At 39.1% G+C, this 17,577-nt stretch overlaps 1 protein-coding gene across 5 annotated transcripts in view; it reads left to right on the forward strand.

The window, feature by feature from the left end:
* The window catches only part of ELMO1 (engulfment and cell motility 1), a 317,094-nt gene that overhangs the window by 146,710 nt on the left and 152,807 nt on the right, over positions 1-17,577 (forward strand). For all 5 annotated transcript variants that reach the window (XM_086742954.1, XM_086742955.1, XM_086742953.1 and 2 more), the window contains one exon: positions 12,782-12,890. In XM_086742954.1, coding sequence (XP_086599080.1) covers positions 12,782-12,890 — 109 coding nt within the window. The remainder of the gene's footprint in view (positions 1-12,781; positions 12,891-17,577) is intronic.

The raw sequence follows: 17,577 nt of genomic DNA on the forward strand, positions 1-17,577 counted from the left end.
GAATTTAAAGAGGATGGGAATTCTGTTGAAATAGAGCTTTCATTGATATCTCTCAATTTTTTCTTATTTTTCATTTTGATGTTGCAAATGCCATCTTGAAAATTGGGTTCAGTGTAGCATGTAATTAGCCGCTCTTTAGAAAGGACTCTGGTGCTGGCTCAGCTTTGTTACTATAATGCAGTATTTTTGCTGCTGCTTTACTGAGAATTTTTGCTGTTATTTTGAGATGTCTGTTTTTATTCTTGTGTGGTTCCTGTTAGGAGAGTATCTGGGTGCCTCATGTATTTCTTGCCTGAGAAAGAGTACACGTACTCTTGCCAAACTGAGGCATGCTTAGGATAAATTGCTTACCCAAAGCTGCTTTGGGAACTGTTAACACATCTTGGGAGTATGTTAGCCTACTCATCTTTCCCAAGTGGCTCTACGTAGTGCTTACACTAGCATTGCTGGCATGGTAGCTCACTCACCTTGTTGTGTTAACAGTGTGCTGAACACCTGCAAGATGAACAGTGCTGTGCAACTCCTACAGTGTTGCCAGTCTTTGATCACCAAAGACACCTACTTTCTACCTTTTCATCTCCTTGACTTACTGGCTGGTGTATAGTAGTTTTCTGTGGCCTCTGACGTGCCTCTTTCCTTATTATTTTGAGTTCCTTGTTTCTCATGTAACTTCACCTTTTCTTTATGGCCTTTGGCTCCCACAACACCAGTTTGCTCTACTTGTACAGCCTATTGACCTTGCTTATTTTTTCAGACATATTTCTACTCCTATACCCTAACAAAAATTCTCTCTGTGATTAAGGTTAAGTTTCCACAATAAATTGTTAGCTATACAAATAATACTTGCATACTGAACAAGTTGTTTGAGAGGAGCTCTTCTCTCTTTTTTTTCATTATCCGTATTAGGAAGTATTTTGGTTTCTAGGAGGAGAGCTCAGGTCTTTGCAGTACAGTTGGTTGCTGTACCATGGGTTAATTCCTAAGCCCCTCAAATGAAGTAATATCTGTGCTGTGCGGTAATGAAAAATTGAGACTGGAAACCAGAGTTGGTTTGAAACAAGCTTGGAAAAGATGAAGTTTCTCCTGACAGAATGTGGTGTTGTAAGCAAGGCACTGTTGGGAAATCATGATGGTTTCACTGAGTCTATTGGCAATGCAGCATTTTAACGGGTAGCACGAATCACCAAAGTCTGACCTGCCACTTCCTTAGGATGCCCCAGCTGCACGGCCCTTACTGAGGTATCTTCTTGTATTACAGAAAAAAAATGTATAAGGAGAAGTTAGAAGAGAAGACAGACAATAAGTAGTCTCTTCCCTTTTCATTCCTTGTTCTGCCTCTCATAAGTAATTCTACTTAAAAATAATTTGCATAATAAATGGAATAGTTAGGTGGGAAGGATGTCTGAAGCTGAAGTGCCCTTTGAGGGGACGACAGTGGGGCTTCAAAGACAAGTACCAAACAGAAGTACTCACAGGAAGAGTAAATACAATTGCAGTGTGTTCAAGAACGTGGATATGAAGGCAGTGGAGCAGATGGGTAGCTCTGCATCTTGAAAGCAGAAGGCATTTCAAGGTGAAAACATGGGTGTCACGTGGTGAAGGAGGAGACAAAAATAACTAAACTTTATTTCTCTGTTTAATTCTTTCTTACCTACTTCCCCACGAAGCACTTCTCTTATTCACTTTTTTTTCTATTGGATACTTATTCCTGAAATTACAGTAGTATGCTTTCTTTACTTGCTGCCTTCCTTCTGATAAACACAGTGTTGTTTTTCTTTATTTAGACTTTGAGTAAATTGTTTTTGAATCTTGGGTTTTGTTTACTACACAATATGACTGGAGCCTTCAGAAGAAAGAATGTTTAGTGGAGGGGGAAAAAAACCCATGTTTTCTTTGATTGTGGTGTCCTCAGCTCTCATTTTGAGGCCTAAAAAAGTTCCCTATTGAGTTAATTTCCTGTTGAGTTAGCTTTTCTTTCTCTTTTTAATTAATTGTCTGGTGCTATCAGTGACTGATATGCACTGCATTTTTTTTTTTATGTTCCATTTAAATAATCAATTGCTATTGTCAGAGGCTTTGTTTTTAAATGTGGTGACATAGTATATGGAATGCATTGATGGAAGTAATGTTGAATCTCTGCAAGAAACTTTGAAAGTTTCCACAGGAAATAACTGGCAGCTTCCCAAGCTACATAATTATAGGACAGTCAGAGTGTATAATTAAAGTTAACAGTGAAGAAAATGATTGGAATAAAGCATTGTGACAGATAATTTTTTTTTTAATGTTCTTTTGGAGCAGACAAGTTCTCTCCTGGTTCAAATTTGCTCCTTTCCAAAACACTTCAGTTTCATATTCTACTAATTTTAAAAATAAAATTATAAGTTACCATTTTAAATAGTCTTTATTCAGTGCAGACATCTTGAGATTTTTTTTTTTTTTACTGGTAACTTGTAGCAGTGTGCCTTCAAAACTTTCCTGAGCGTGAAAAAAGTCTGAGGAAAAACCTTTCCATGGAAATACTATTATGCCACCATTGCATTAGTGTCTCCATTTATAGGTGCTTTGTCACTGATTTGTTTGGGAATTTGTGCGGCAAGGCTATTCGGATCAATTTTGTTTTCAAGATACAGTGGGTAGAGAGGTAGAAATATACGAAACGGAAGTATTTTCTATGTGTATGTGTTTGTAGATGTGTATTCATTTGCCTGATTTTAGATTTTTGTGCGCATGTACTTCAGTGATTGCTAATATCGATGTAAAATAATTATATTTACTTATTTTAGTGTAAAGTGCAAGCTAAAAGAACCAAAATTGAGCACTCCTTTTATTTCTTACCCAGAAAGAGAAATTTGGTAGTTGTCCTCTGTTTAAACATACTATGTTTGTGCCAGGGATGCTTCTATAGAAAACTAGCTTTGCAGTTTTGGTAAGTTGAACCCTATATGCGCAGTCAGTGTTCATTCAGGTGTTCTTGACAGCAGGCAGCAAAATTAAAGCTACTGCTCCAGTTGTGAGTGGACTGCCATTCGTCTTGAGTCTTGGCTAATTTGACAGTGTTTCCAGGCAGAAAGAGCAGGTGCCATTGGGTAAACTGATTTTACAGTAACTACACTTTAGCTTTTAATGCACTTCCATTGAAATATTCCCTTATTTTACATTTTTCCTCACAGTCGTCTAACTATAGTGATAACCTTCATCTGGATTTTACTTAAAGGTCGTTGTATTTCAGAGTAAGTCAGCTGAGTCACAAATAAGTCCTATACGACATTGTATCTGATGGGGTCCACATTTATTCTAATGAATTTGCTTTTAATGACTAACAAGTTTGTGACTTGTCTATGTTTTTCTTTTGTGCTTATGACCAACCATATTCTAGCAGGTATCACTGCTTCTTTGGGTGAGATTCTGCCTTGAGACACATACTGTGTCTCCTCATTTTGTTTAACACGAAAGATTGGTACTTCAGGCAGAAACTGCAAATAGACTTAGCAGCTCTGGGTCTGAGCATTGTCTGTCCACCTATTTGGATTTTGCCCAGTTACCTACCCAAGTTTATGCTCAGTTCTTTGCCATTTATTAGATTAGTAGATTCTTCACATGTGTAGGGAAAAATAAGTGTTCCTTGGAAAGAGACATTTTCCGTTAGCCTGAAATTCAAGTCCCTTGTCCGTAGAGGAGAAAGTTTATCTCTTTTCCCACTGGTTTTATCAACTTCACGCAAATATTTGTTAGATATTGGATGTAAAATTTTCAGTATAAAATATTGTCACCAGGGTGGGAAACCAGCGTTGAAATCCATGCTGAAAACTCGGGCTTATTAATCTCTTGGCATGTTTTATAATGGATCCATTGTTACTGCATTTTTGTGGATGATATGTAAGATATTTAGTTATATGCTCCTGAGTTTTCTGTTGTTGTATTTAAAACAAATTTTAGAAGTTATTAAAATGCTCTAGATCAAAACAATGGACTTCAGTTGAGCCAAGAGTTATTTTGATTACCTGCAGATTCAAAATTGAGCTGGCTTAGGGTCAGTAGTAGAGAATCCCCTTTTCCCTGCATCTGCTGAGCTGAAAAATCAGTTATCCACACAGCTGCAATGCAGAGACACTTCTTCCCCAGCAGCTGCTTGAGTTGCTGCTTTTGAGGGAGTTCAGAATGGAGTACTTTTCCTTTTGAAGCCTTCAGAAGTCACAGTGGAGGAGCAGGTTGTGTTTTCCAGTGCTGGTGATGAAGGCGGGAAGATTGCTGGCATCCTGCAGAGACCTTTCAGAACTTTAATGGGTTGAGTCACAGTCAGACTGTCTGCCGTATACTTTCAGACCCATGCAGTTGTTGTATAGGAGGCTGCCTACACATCCTTCCGTCAATTCACAAAGTCTCCTCATGCCTACTCATTCTAGCCTAATCAGATATGAGTAGTCCAACGTATAATTTCAACATTTTCTGAAATAAAACTAAGCCTGATTTCTGCCACGCCAGTTTTTTTTTTTCCCAGAAATGATAGGAAAAGGGATGTAATTTATTTCTATTCTGCTAAAGGTATAGAGAAAAGTAAGCCTTGTTACATTTGTCTTTCTTGTGTGTCTCGTGAAGGAATGCAGGTTTCCACATAAGACCGAATTGCCTGAGCCCACTGGTTCCCAGCCTGATAATGTGTTCTTGCCTTCTCTTTTCTCCATCAGTCTTCCCATTCTCTGTTCTTAACTTCCACTCAGATATCTAACTGTTTTTCTGCCTGCCTTTTGTTTTTTCCCCAAACATCACTCAGTCTCTCTGTTTTCCATACTAAGACACCAGGGAAGTTGTGTGGTTTTGCTCCGAGGGCCTCCATGACTGATGGCAGGATTGAGGTGGGTTTCCTGCAGCAAGGAGGCAAAAGCCTGGAGTATCTGGTTGCGGCATAAACGCAGAGTTAAGTTAGTACTGACGGAGGAAGAGAGTTGTAAGGGAGCCATGGCACCCTCTGCACAGCCCTGTGTGGTATGGGTTGTATATGTACCCTGTATGGGATACATATGTACATACATACATACAGGACAGTGTTACAGACCTGCATATGTTCAGATCACTTCTCACCATTCATAGCACACCTAAACCTTCCCATGTATACAGAAGCTCTTGGCTAAATGAGGTCCTGATCAGAAGTTGTTGCAAGTCTAGCTATTGTCTTCAGAAAGTTTTGAATCATACCATGAGTTGTGCAGTAGCACAGAAAGATTTGGCTGTTTTTTGTGGAGCCACAATCCCTCCACCTGCAAAGCTGAGACGTGTACACGGGGAGAGAAGATGACTAGCTATGGAGTCTCACAGGTCTTCCCATTTACTCTGTGCTGGGAGCTTTCTGATGCTACTCTAGCTGCCAGTCTCATTGATGCACAATAATGGTAGAGGCTTTTCTAATACATCCATACCATAGTAATGTTAGGGCACTAGTAGGGCCTGTTTCACATTATGAAAGAAAAGAAAATTAAAAAACTTGCTGTATTCTGCAGGTAGTGCAGGTTCCTACCCTCCTCTGCCACAGGTGAGAAAGGACAGGACTGCAGGGAAGGCATTGTGCTCTTATGTTTGTGGGGCATGGAGGGAGAAGGGATACCTGGATGGTTGTTTTCAAACTGGACCAGGGCAACAGCAAATCACTGCCCACCTCTGCCTGTGGGAAGTGAAGAACGCATCTTGATGCTGCTTCTGAAGATGACATGGCAGCTGGACCTTCTCATCTTGAGTCTTCCCATCATGCTTTACAGTGATTTGGTTGGTTCTGCGTGGAGTGGCAAAGGAAGGAGGAAGATAAGTAATATTTCAAGGCAAACCATTGTGTATTTAGTTTTTGATGGAAGATAAAAGACAACACAATCATGTTCCATGCTAAACTGTTTGTATGAGAAGCAAGATTTATTGCTAGGTGAGCAACTGCAGAAGCATCCAGACTTGGCTTGTGATAGTTTGGCCCTAGATCTGTTTAAAAAGAGGGCGGAAAAAACACATCGTAATTTTTCCAGAAGAAAATCTACTGTTGTGAATTCATCTTTGTTAGAAGTGTTTTATGGCTGCAGTCAAACAGTGGCTGTAATAGTACCACAATGGTTTGAATTCACCCTGTTACCTACATATTGTTACGTAATGACCTCATCAGAAGCTTTTCTTTTCCCTCCTGCCCTGTATGACTGTGTCACTGTTTCCTGGCTGCTTTGCCACAGTGGGCTCTGTGCCTTCTGTGAGCAGTTCTCCCTGGGAGCAGCAGGTTATGGGGAAGTTCTCACAGGATGAGCTGGTTATCCGCCCAGGTGCTTATTCATAGTTATGCACGACAAAGCACGTATCAGACTCTTAGCATCTGATCCTTAACGTTGTCCTATAACTAAATGTCCCTCAAATAAGGCACAGCTTTGCATCTGAGTTTCTTGTGTCAGTGGCTCCTTTCTTTTTCAGTATCTGTAGTAGGTCTCGGCTCTTCTTTCAAGTCTCAGCTTAAATTGCAATTCTAGTGCCTTCTGGAGGAAGGCAGGCATAACTGTTACTTTATTTTAGTTTTGCCGTGAGGAATTTCTGTAATGCCTCAGGAGTGTGAAGGAAGGCTGAGATAAGGGAGAGAGGAAGCCTGGGAAATGGAAACTAAAATAATGAAGATAAAAAGACAGATTAGAGGGGATGGTACTGAGTGAAGGATCTTGGAAGAACACTGATGCTAAAGTTGAGGCAAATGACAAGCTGCCCGAGGAAGAAAGCAAAATTAGTGAAGGGTATGAATGGAAACGGAGTCTGTCTGCAGTAGAGTCCCTTATCCTTCTCAGGAAGCATATCCTTAGGACTTCCTTCCTAGAATTACTTAAAGCATCTAAATGAAAAAAGAATGGTGAAGCCTGCTGTATGTGATAAGGAGGCTTAAGAAAAGGAATAGCAGTGTCAAGAAAAGGAAGAGCATCCCTGCAATTTTTGGATGTTAAAATACTGTCTGACTTTTCATTTTTGGGTCTAAGGAGGTTTTTACCATCTTTATTAATGAGCTTTTTGAATCTCTTGGTACTAACCTACAGCAGACTGCTAGAAAACTTTATATCTATTAAGGCAGGATCATTTTAGATAGTACTACAGAATAGGTCTGGGGAAATGCTCCTTTTTAATAGGGCAGGAATGCTTGTTGAACTGTCTGCTGTGGGATTTATTGTAACTAGTGATGCAGGTACAGTGAGTCTTGCCTTTCACATCTCTATTTACTTCCTAATCATAACGAGTCTCTGTTCCCTTGCCAAGGTCTGAGATTGGTTCAGGAATCTGAGAATTACATCAGCAGTTGCTGTGGACAGTATGCTTTGAGGCAATTTAATCTGTAATGTGAGAGATTAAGAGATTGGCTAGGTCGATATTCCTTCCCGGTGAAGGAGGAATATTTCTGTCTGATGGCTTCATCTTCCTGGATTTTGATGAGGAAACTTTTGAATATGCCTGTTTTCAAAACTGCCTTTTGTCAGACATTAACTCTTAGTTGCAGGTATAAGCTTCATTATTGAAACTAATGCAGATTTTTAAGCCCATGGTAGTCAAATGTGGAAAATTCTTAATTTAGTCCACTGCCTCCCAGAGGGTCTATTTTGTGCTCCTGAGGTGGTGATGGACTCAATGAATAATTCAGTGGAAGATCCTAAAGGAACACTGCTGTAAAGTTAGGAAAAAAAAAAAGAAAAAAAAAATCTATATAGCTACTGGAGATCTTGCATTATTCTTCTGTGATCTGGGCATGATGCTTGAATTTATTTTGTGTTATTTTCCATGCTGTTGGTGGATCTCTTGTACAGGCAGGTGAGCCTTCTTTGAGTAATGCTGAGCAGCACTGCTTATAACACAAGGGGAAGCACGAAAGATATTGCAGTTACAAACAACAACCTAACATGTTCTCTAAGGAGGAATATTCTTTCCTGTGTATCTCTAAATACTTTGTTGGACAATTAGATGTTGGAGGGTTGCCTTCCACTTTTTGAAAAGACTTTTGTTTTCAGAGGAAACAGGGTACTTCAGGCAATACATATGGCTAAATTACAGAAGAAATGAAACTCTCCAATTGCTGACCAACGCTGCCTGAAATGTCTACCTTGAGAAACATGATCAAGCCTTCATATCTCTTTCTGATCACTCATTGGTTTTGTTTGGTAATTGGGGAACATTTCTTTTCCATTCACAGCAGGAATTTGTAAATAAGAGAGGAGAAATATGTGTAGTAGCTAACATAAAAATAGTAAAAACTGTACAGATCCGTATTCTGCTACAAATACTGTCAAATTCCCATGCCATAACAGGCTACAGAGTCATCTGTAGAAATGTCAAGAAAATGGATGACAGCAGTTTCCTAAAAATTTCACCTCTTTGCATTTTTAAAAACATTTTTAAACTTCTTCCTTTCTCCTCTTCTGCTAGTCAATTCGTCTCATTCTTCTTCTGATATAATTTTGTTCTCATTCTGTATTTCTCTCACTAAGTTTCTCTTTTTTCCTCCTTTTTCTGAGCTGCAGTTTTGTTTTTTGTTTTTGATAATTTTTTTTTGTCAGAACAAACTACTTTTTTGAAAAATCAACTCTCTCTCATGTCTTGCTTGTTAATATCTTTTCATCACTCAAAACTTTCTTGACTGCTCTCCCTTGGTAATTTTCTTTCCCTTTTGTTTTCTTCTTCTCAAGATTTTATCTAGTTTTTTTTTTGCTTTTCCCTAAAGAAAAAAAAAAGTTGTTGTTATTGAGTGTTACACATAATAGTGGTTTTCTGCTTTGCTTCATGGCAACAGGCAGTATTGATCAAAGGAACAGAGAAGAGAAGAGGATCTGCAGCATTTAGAACTCCTGTACTGTGAGCTGGGTTTGTTTTTTTTGTCTAACATCTAATGTATTAGAAGTTGTGTTTCCATGTTGGATCTTCCCAATCGTGTAGCTCTGGAAGGACTGAAGAAAGGAAAAACTGACAGAAGTAGATTCCTAATATCAAAGTAAACAACAGCCAAGCAGACCAGAGTCGAGGTAGGACTGAAGGAAGATGGAATATGAGCCAGCAGTGTGCACAAGTGACCAGGAGTGCCGACGCCATCCTTGCTTGTATCAGGAACAGCATGGCCAGCAGGAGTAGGGAAGAGATCATCCCCCTGTACTCAGGTATTGGTGAGGCCGCACCTTGAATATCGTGTTCAGTTTGGGACCCCTCACTACAAGAAAGACATTGAGGTGCTGGAGTGTGTCCAGAGAAGAACAACAAAGCTGGTAAAGGGTGAGTCCAGAGAACAACTCTTATGAGGAGCGGCTGAGGGAACTGGGATTGTTTAGTCTGGAGAAAAGGAGGCTCACAGGAGACCTTATCACTCTCTACAACTACCTGAAAGGAGGTTGTAGCATAGAGGGTGTTGGTCTCTTCTCTGAAGTAACAAGCAATAGGACAAGAGGAAATAGCCTCAAATTGTGCAAGGCAAGATTTAGATTGGATATTATGAAAAATTTCTTCATCAGAAGGGTTGTCAAGCATTGAAACAGGCTGCCCAGGGAAGCAGTTGAGTCACCGTCCGTAGAGGTATTTACAAGACATGTAGACGTGGTGCTCAGTGACGTGGTTTAGTGGTGGACTTGGAAGTGTTAGGTTTACGATTGGACTCGATCGTACAGGACTTTTCCAACCTAAGTGGTTTTATGATTCTATGGTGCCAAGAGTTCTACTGCAATATCATGGTTTCTGCCTTTAAATATTTGTTTCCCGCAAGCAAGATTTAACCGCCCTACCTGCTGATTGTGAAATGTCTGATAGATCTGCAACTTGCTGTGGATTTGTGCGGGGGAGGAGGAGGAATATAATGGCATGCAGCCACTTCATGAGCATTAATGATAGACCTCCATTTGAATGAAGGTTGTGTGGGCTTCGTGACTTCCTCACTACTTTCCTTTCCTTGGAAAAAGAGCTGTTGTGATAGAAACGTGAATAAAGCCAGCAGTATGCTCTGTAGACATGCAGAAGTATTTTCAGTCTAGAGCTGTGTGTTATGTTTCTTTCCCTGCTATTGTTTTCACTGGTTTATGAAGTAAACATGTCCATTCTCTGCTTATTTCTCCTCCATAACCAGAGTGATAAAGGAAATGACATTAAAATCCTGCCCTTATCAGCTGTATTTATAGCATTTTACTTTGGAACAGGATATGAGTCGCAAAGTCGTGAAAAGAGTATTACAAATACAATAATGAATGTTGTAAATCTGTTGCCAAGATGAGGACTGATCTCTCTTTGGGTATTTATAAGAACCTCTTTTTTTTTTTCTTTCCCTTTTTACCGTTCCTGTGTCTTGCTGAAGATCCGTATCTGTCAAATTTGCCTAGAGATATTTAGATGTATTAAAAGGCCTTCCATCTTCCTTTCTTACAGAAATGTAACATGTCAGCTCTGCCTTATTTTGCACAGCAAATGCTCAAAGATGATGCTTGCAGAGAGTGTGTCTGAGGATCATTTCAAGGCTGCTTTACATATTGATTACTCAAATTGCCATTTAATTTGCTGTATAGCAATACACAGTGCCTCAACTATTTCTCTGGCATTCTTGTTGATTGCTGTAATTCTACCTTACATTATATACATATATGGTGCCACCATTAAATATTTATGTGCTCATGAAATCTTAATATGTCGGGTTAATGTGAAACTCAACAAAACGCATTTGCCAGAAGCGAGCGGGAATGCTGATCCGAGTGCTTCCCTTCCCTTCCCCTTTCATTTTGCGTCTCCATTGATTTTATTACCAGTGTTTCTCTGCTGTATCTAAATCTGTGTCAAAGCGGCCCCCTGCTCCAGTATGCAGATTTTATGTTTTATTATGTGAGAGATAAAACACTGTAATAATGAAACAAGAGAAGTGATCTCGGGCAGGTGTTGAGATCAGCTTTACATTGCATTTGTACTGCTCTATTGTTGCTCTTGCATTTGGGTATGGAAATGTAGTGCTATCCTCCATGAAAGAGACTGAAGCAGAATGACTCATCCTGAATGCAAAGCCATATTCACATATTCCTTGAACAGTGGCTGCAGCCACGTAAACCAAAAATTGCAGGGATGTTTCTTTGATTTGGTACAGCTGTTACCCAGAAATGACATGGAACAATTAGTTGTAATTTAAACCAGAACTTTTAGAAGGAGAAGTAACTCCTCTCAGCAGACTGGTGAACGTGATTCTGACACCGTCCTGTTAGGAAAGCCCAGTAAAAATTTGTGTGCGTCAAATATTTATCATATTCCTAATGACTTTCTAAGCTTTTGTGGGAAGTCTAGGTGATTTGTTTATTTATTTATTTAAATCATCAGTGGAAAACAAAAGAAAGTGATTATTCACTCTCACAAGACAGAGGGCAACCATCTTTTTACACCCCTGGGTGATGAGTTGGGAGCGAGAATCAGCTAGAGGCTGCCCTTTGTACAGTAGGACTAAAATAGATGCTTGGTGAAGAGGCTTTGGCATGCTCTGTGAAGCGTGTAACTTTGCCACTTGCTTCTGGGTTTTCACTTTTTTCCCACTTCTACCTTTTAACTGCTTCACAGTTTAAAAAGGAGGCTTCGGCACATAAGAGAGCATGAAACAGTCACACCTAAGATCTGGGGAAGGCATCCAGTATGGCATCAGTCCTCTCCTCTACCACATTGATTTGAGTGGCGTTCCAGCTTTGGAGCCTTTTGTAAAGCTTTCTTTGCTGCAAAAATTGAAATATTTAAAACAAACAAACAAAAAGCCCAAATGGAAATGACAAACAAAACAAAAGCCAAACAAACAAATTGTGATGAAGATGGGAGCTAAGGAGACAGGAGGAATGCAAAGCAGAGCACAATGTCTAAACACCCGTTTGTGAAGAAAATTTAGAGAGCCTCCTGAGGCTCTCCAGTGCTTGGCAAAATCTCTTACCTTTGAAATAAATTTTCTTCCTCTGTTGCCTATCCCCAGGCTATGTGGCAGCTATTTTGGATGTGGTTTGTTTCATTTTTTTAAAGCTGATGGCAGTTTGTTACTGCAAAGACAAGTCTCACTGCATCTGTTTTGACCATTTCCTTATTTTTTTTTCCCAGACCCTATTTGCTCTCTTTTCAGGCTCACAGCTTCAATGAAATCTATAGTGTTTTTATAACTGATTTTTTAATCTACAGTGAAATAACGTATCTGATATGGCAGAGCTTAACGCATATAAAAATGGCCAAGGAATTATTTTCTCCCACTTACATTGCAGTGTCGCTCAACAGAAAATATAAAGGCTCTCCTTGAGTCATTTTCGCAGCATTCATAGGCTTGATGCCTGTGATCCCTGAAATGTTTTGCACACAAGTGCAGGTTTCTTCCATAATAGAGAAGATGCACACATTTTCTTCCTTTGTGGACTTCAGCTTGATTTTTTTACACTTGGACCTTGTTTGGAGCCTGAATCCAAAATGCAATTTTGGTCCAACTCTTTTTTTTTAATAGTTCCTTCTAGGTCTATTCATGTCTATAAATCATTATATTTTAATTTCTTTTAACTGACAAATTTAAAATTAAACTTTTTCTTCCTCTTTGGCTTCTACTAGTGTTTCTCCAAGCTAGAGATGGTGCAGAACAGCAACAGCGCATAGGAATGGCAAAGCTTCCCAGCTGGTCACAGAGCAGGACCGCTTCTGTGTTTCTGCCTGCCTGCAGTTTCCTAAGTTCAGCCTGGTATATCTTGTAAATGTTGGATGTGGAGGACAGTACTTCAACTCATGGGTTCTGCAAACTGATAATTTTCCATTTTGATTCCTCCTGCAGATTGTCCTGGAGAACAGCAGTCGAGAAGACAAGCATGAGTGCCCGTTTGGCCGAAGTAGCATTGAGCTGACAAAGATGCTGTGCGAAATACTGAAAGTAGGAGAGCTACGTAAGTTGACCTGTTTGTGTGACCTCTGAGAGCCATGGAGTGAGTTCAGGGATACCTAAAGTCTATTTCAATGCAAGAATTTTCTTCTGAGAATCATTTCTCAGTATGGTTATGTATTGTACCCTGACATAGTGTACAATATGCCTATTTTTCTTTGTCTCTTACTAATTTGTGAACATACCAGGGATGAGGGTGGAGTAGGGAAAATGAGTACCCAATCATTGAATCTCTTCTATATGAAACAGGGCAGCTACATCATTTTCAGAGGGGTCAGTTAATTTCCTGTTGGGTGATCTGGTGTAGCAGACTTCATGGTCTTACCATTCCATGGGCCTGTCCATCGATTGGTTTTATATGAGCATCATAGTCATTCTTTGTGAGATTACTCATTTGAACAGACACATCACATTTTCTCTTAGATATCTAAAGCTCTATCTAAATACCAGATGATGTATGTATCATTTAGTCTAACAGTGTCATACGAAATATTGTATTTTAATACAGAGTAAACAAGCTGTCTTTGGCTTCGTTTACAGTCCCTTGACAAATTGTTAGATACTATCAAACAGAAGAGCATGTCTGTATCTTCATTAGCCTAGAGTGTTGGTGTTTAACTCTATCAACATACATAAACTTCAGTTACCCATCAGTAATGTTTTGGATCCAGATGCAGTCTGTTTTGGAAAGCACTACCACGAGCTTCATTTTCTTGTAGCACAAGCAGGGGGCACAACTGAGATGCTTTGTCTCCCTCAGAGACATTTTCTGCCTTTTGAATTTTTTCTGTAATAAAGATTTTTCTTTTACCTTTACACCCCAGTCCACGAGATGTAATGAGAGAAGAGCAATACAAAAAGCAGCAAGAAAGCCTGTAGGCATCATTGGTTCTTGTTCCTACCAGCTCTATAACAGACATCAAAAGCTCTGTTTTAAAAGTAGGATTTGGCTATTAATACATCTAAAGCTTTTAAATTCAGTGTCTTGAGATAATCTATTGACCAAAGGAAAAAAATCTATCTCTGTGCAATAGGCCAAGATAAAACCTGTGCATTGCTTGCAGCTTCCAAATTGACACTCAGTATTTGACAGACCCGGACAAATGGTGTGATGTTTACTTTGGAATACCGTCCTAAGTAAACTAGAGTTATTAAGAAGCACATTCACTATGTCTATAAATAAAGAGTTTAGACTATTTTAGATGTATGGTAATGGTAATGCATGGTGTAAGGTCCAGACTGTAGCAGATCTGTCTCCCTTAAAATAACCTTTTGGCTGCAGTTGAGGTGTCTAATGCCAAATCATGCATGGTAAGTCTGTCTGAATTTTTTTACTGGTAAATGTAGGGGGGACATACCATCTCAACAAAGCTGTAAGCCTATTTGAATTAAGCACTAAAGATCAATTTTGCATTTACAAATGCAGAAAAATATCTGAAATCCAAAGTATGGCTTTGTACCTGGTGGTTTTGTGTATGTCCCATCACTCCATGAGACTTGCAGTGCACTTTGCAGCTAAGAAAGATGATTGATCTAGAAGTTAGCCAGGTATCTCAGACTTCTTCCTTGCTGTGGCGTAAGAAGACATTCAATAAGTAAATATCTTTTTTTTTTTTTTTTTTTTTTTTTTTTTTTTTTTTTTTTTTTCTTCCCCATAGATGTGTTTGTTGCCCACATGCAGGGGGCTATTAGTATGTAGATTATTTGCCATGTGTGGTACTGTTTGTTCCAGTTGCTTCTAAATTCTGCAGATAGGTCCTTTCATGTTTTAACTTCTTCATTATCTTGTCTTTTAAAGTGGAGACTGTGAATAAAATAAGAGGATTTGGGGTGGGAACTCAGTTATCATATGAAGAAAATACAAAAAGAAAGCTATTTTTGCTATCTTAGCTTTTGAAAGAAAATGCAATATCTTTGTTGTTGTTGTTTCTGGGGGTGAGGGGGCTGGTTTTGGTTTGTTTTTTTTTTTTTGTTTGGAAATATGGGGTTAGAAAACCTGAAAAAATCCTCAAGGATAGCTCTGGCTAAGGGACGTTACCTTTTAATGTTCTGAAGCCACTGGCTTTGACATTATTAAAGCTGCAAGTCACTGGGATGCTAGGTGTGCTGGTTCACAGCAGGCTCCTGTGGTGTTCTTTCATAGGCACGTGACATTGAATGGAGAAGATTTGATGCTGAGGAGAGGTGCACTGGTACTTCTGCTGACAGAAACCAGATGTAGCATGACTGACTTCTGTAAAGTCATGCTAATCTACACCCACAGAGCATCTGTCTCTGGATGTGGCAATAAGATTGCGTCGTAGCCTTATATTCACAGGGGACAGAGCTAAGGTTGCCTCTAACTCATCTTGATGATTCACCTGTTCATCAGTATGCTTCCTTAATGGTTTTGTTTATGTGGAACTCTAATTGTCATTATAAAAGGCTATAGTAAAATACACCTTCAAAATAACATACAAAAAGCAGATTTCTTGAAAATGGCTGTTACAAATGCGCATCTTAAATGACCTGTGATCAGCTGTATATTTTGTAGACAAGTGCAAACTAGAACTAACACCTTAGGAAAATGTACATTCAGGTTTATTGTTCACTTGAAAAAAATACTGTATTGCTGAAGAGGATTGGACATCTTAGTAGTTACAGTTTAGGGCAAAGGTGTCTCTGGTAGTTTGTATGTGTTAGGTTTCAAAACAGGTATTTAGGCTGCCAGTGTTTCTTTAGAAATTCAAAACTAGTCATTATTGTATTGGAATATAGAACTTTTTTTCCTAACAGTTTCTAAATTGTATAATTTAAAAGCCACAATAAATTACCTTTGGCTCATGAAGTATTCAGCAGTGGAAACTTTCTTAAAGTGCAGAGTAGATAAAAGCTGCTAGACTGTCCATTATTTATGAACAGCACTTCAATGCTGATTATATTCCTCTTGCTCCACTGTATTAACCACCTTCAGGCAACAAGAAGACATTTCTTTTTAGTCCTTTAAAGCATGCATTCATCCCAGCAATGACTCACAATAAAGTATTAAAGCCAGGCCACCACTTCTACTCTTGTATTTCCCCTGGAAAGCTACTGGACTTCTTAATTCTTTGCCTTTGTTTCCCAAATGTTTATGACTTGGAAATTTATCTCTTCTTCATCAAAGTATTTAAGTGTATGCTTCAATCTTGTGTAAGTAAAGAAAGGTCAAGTGTAAACTGTGAGTTGAGCATATGGTAACTGCTTCACAGAGGTGGACTTGCAGAGTAGAGGAGCTAAAACTTGAGAGAAAGATTGGTGTACTGTTTAAGTAACATGGAAATTAAAATGAAACATGTCCATAAGCCTCATCAATGAAATCTCTGAATCAGGAAGGAGTGGGATATTTGACTATAAATCTTCTAATCCTGTGCTGCTGTTGCTGTGAAAAAGGCATTGAAGAGGATGGCTTTAACGAGTAATTGCCAAGGCACTTATCTGGGCAAACACTATGGTAATTTTGATTTCTCCTGTAATAGCTTCCTTTGTATATCTTGGCTAACAAGATAATTTGCTTCTCATCCTCTATGTCTTGGAGCTGACATCAGACAGTAACACTTACCCCGGTGATCAGTCCTCCTTCTCCTGTAGGGTTAAAGCACTTTGGCATTTGCACTGAGGAGTTTACAAAGAGCAGGAAAGATCAAGCCATTCATGTTTCCTCCTTAGTAGCTATGAAAGCTAAGGTAACCTCCATCTTCCGTCTTCTTCCTTCAAGTTTCAGTACCTGACATAGATGCTCAGGTGAGAAGGAATACCTGTGTAACAGAGTCCTGGCTTTGCTGGGAGGCAGTAACATTGCAGCTAAATATGAAAATTAAAACCAAGTTCCAAAAGATGTTCTGGAACTGGAATTGGTAAATTTAATGGGAAATTTGGAGTTGATTAAAACCTAGTATTTGTCATAAGAAAGAATTTAAGCTCAACATTTTGCATAAGTAGCCCTAATCCTCCCTGATCTGTGCCTACAATGCACCTCTGCTCAGCATGTGGCACTGTTCCTACCCTCAAAACCCCTTCAAACTGTAATTCCTGGTAGGAAGTGGTACTTGACTGTGTTGCCCGATTCAGGCAGAACTGGTAAAGCTTCCCAGGCTTGTTGCATTATTTTCATACAGGTTCAACTGAAATTGTTTGTGTTGAAGCTGGTGGGGAGGCTCATAGCTGATAAAGGAAGGATAAATTAGTGCTGTGTGCACTGAGGAAAGACAGTGCTACCACTGGAGCTGCAGTCTAAAGATGTTCGTAAGCCAATATTGTTGCATGCTTGAAGTTATTCTATAGTTAAGGCATGTCAGACTTGAGTATTTTTCAGTGTATTTTTGAGCAGGACACAGATGTTGAACTGCCACTGTTCCTGTTTGATTGTTTTGATGGGTGGTGTTTAGGGGCTTTTGCAAAAATTTGCATTTAAGCTTTATGACAGACCACAGGGGTATATGCCACATGTCAGATATATGTATTGTCCTAAAGCTTCTGTTGGATAAACAACTTCACTGGTTTTTCTTGCTTTTCTATTGTGGGAAATTTAATTGTCACGGGGTTTTGCTAGAGTTGATTGATTTATTGGATTTTTTTTTTCCTTGAAAGAGAAGATCTAAATGCTAATGTCTTATAATGCCCTTGATGCTGTTTGTACATGTTCTTGCTATAGATTTCTCATTATAATTGTT

This window comes from Chlamydotis macqueenii, chromosome 2 (genome assembly GCF_036417535.1).
Source record: "Chlamydotis macqueenii isolate bChlMac1 chromosome 2, bChlMac1.mat, whole genome shotgun sequence".
Classification (NCBI taxonomy): domain Eukaryota; kingdom Metazoa; phylum Chordata; class Aves; order Otidiformes; family Otididae; genus Chlamydotis; species Chlamydotis macqueenii.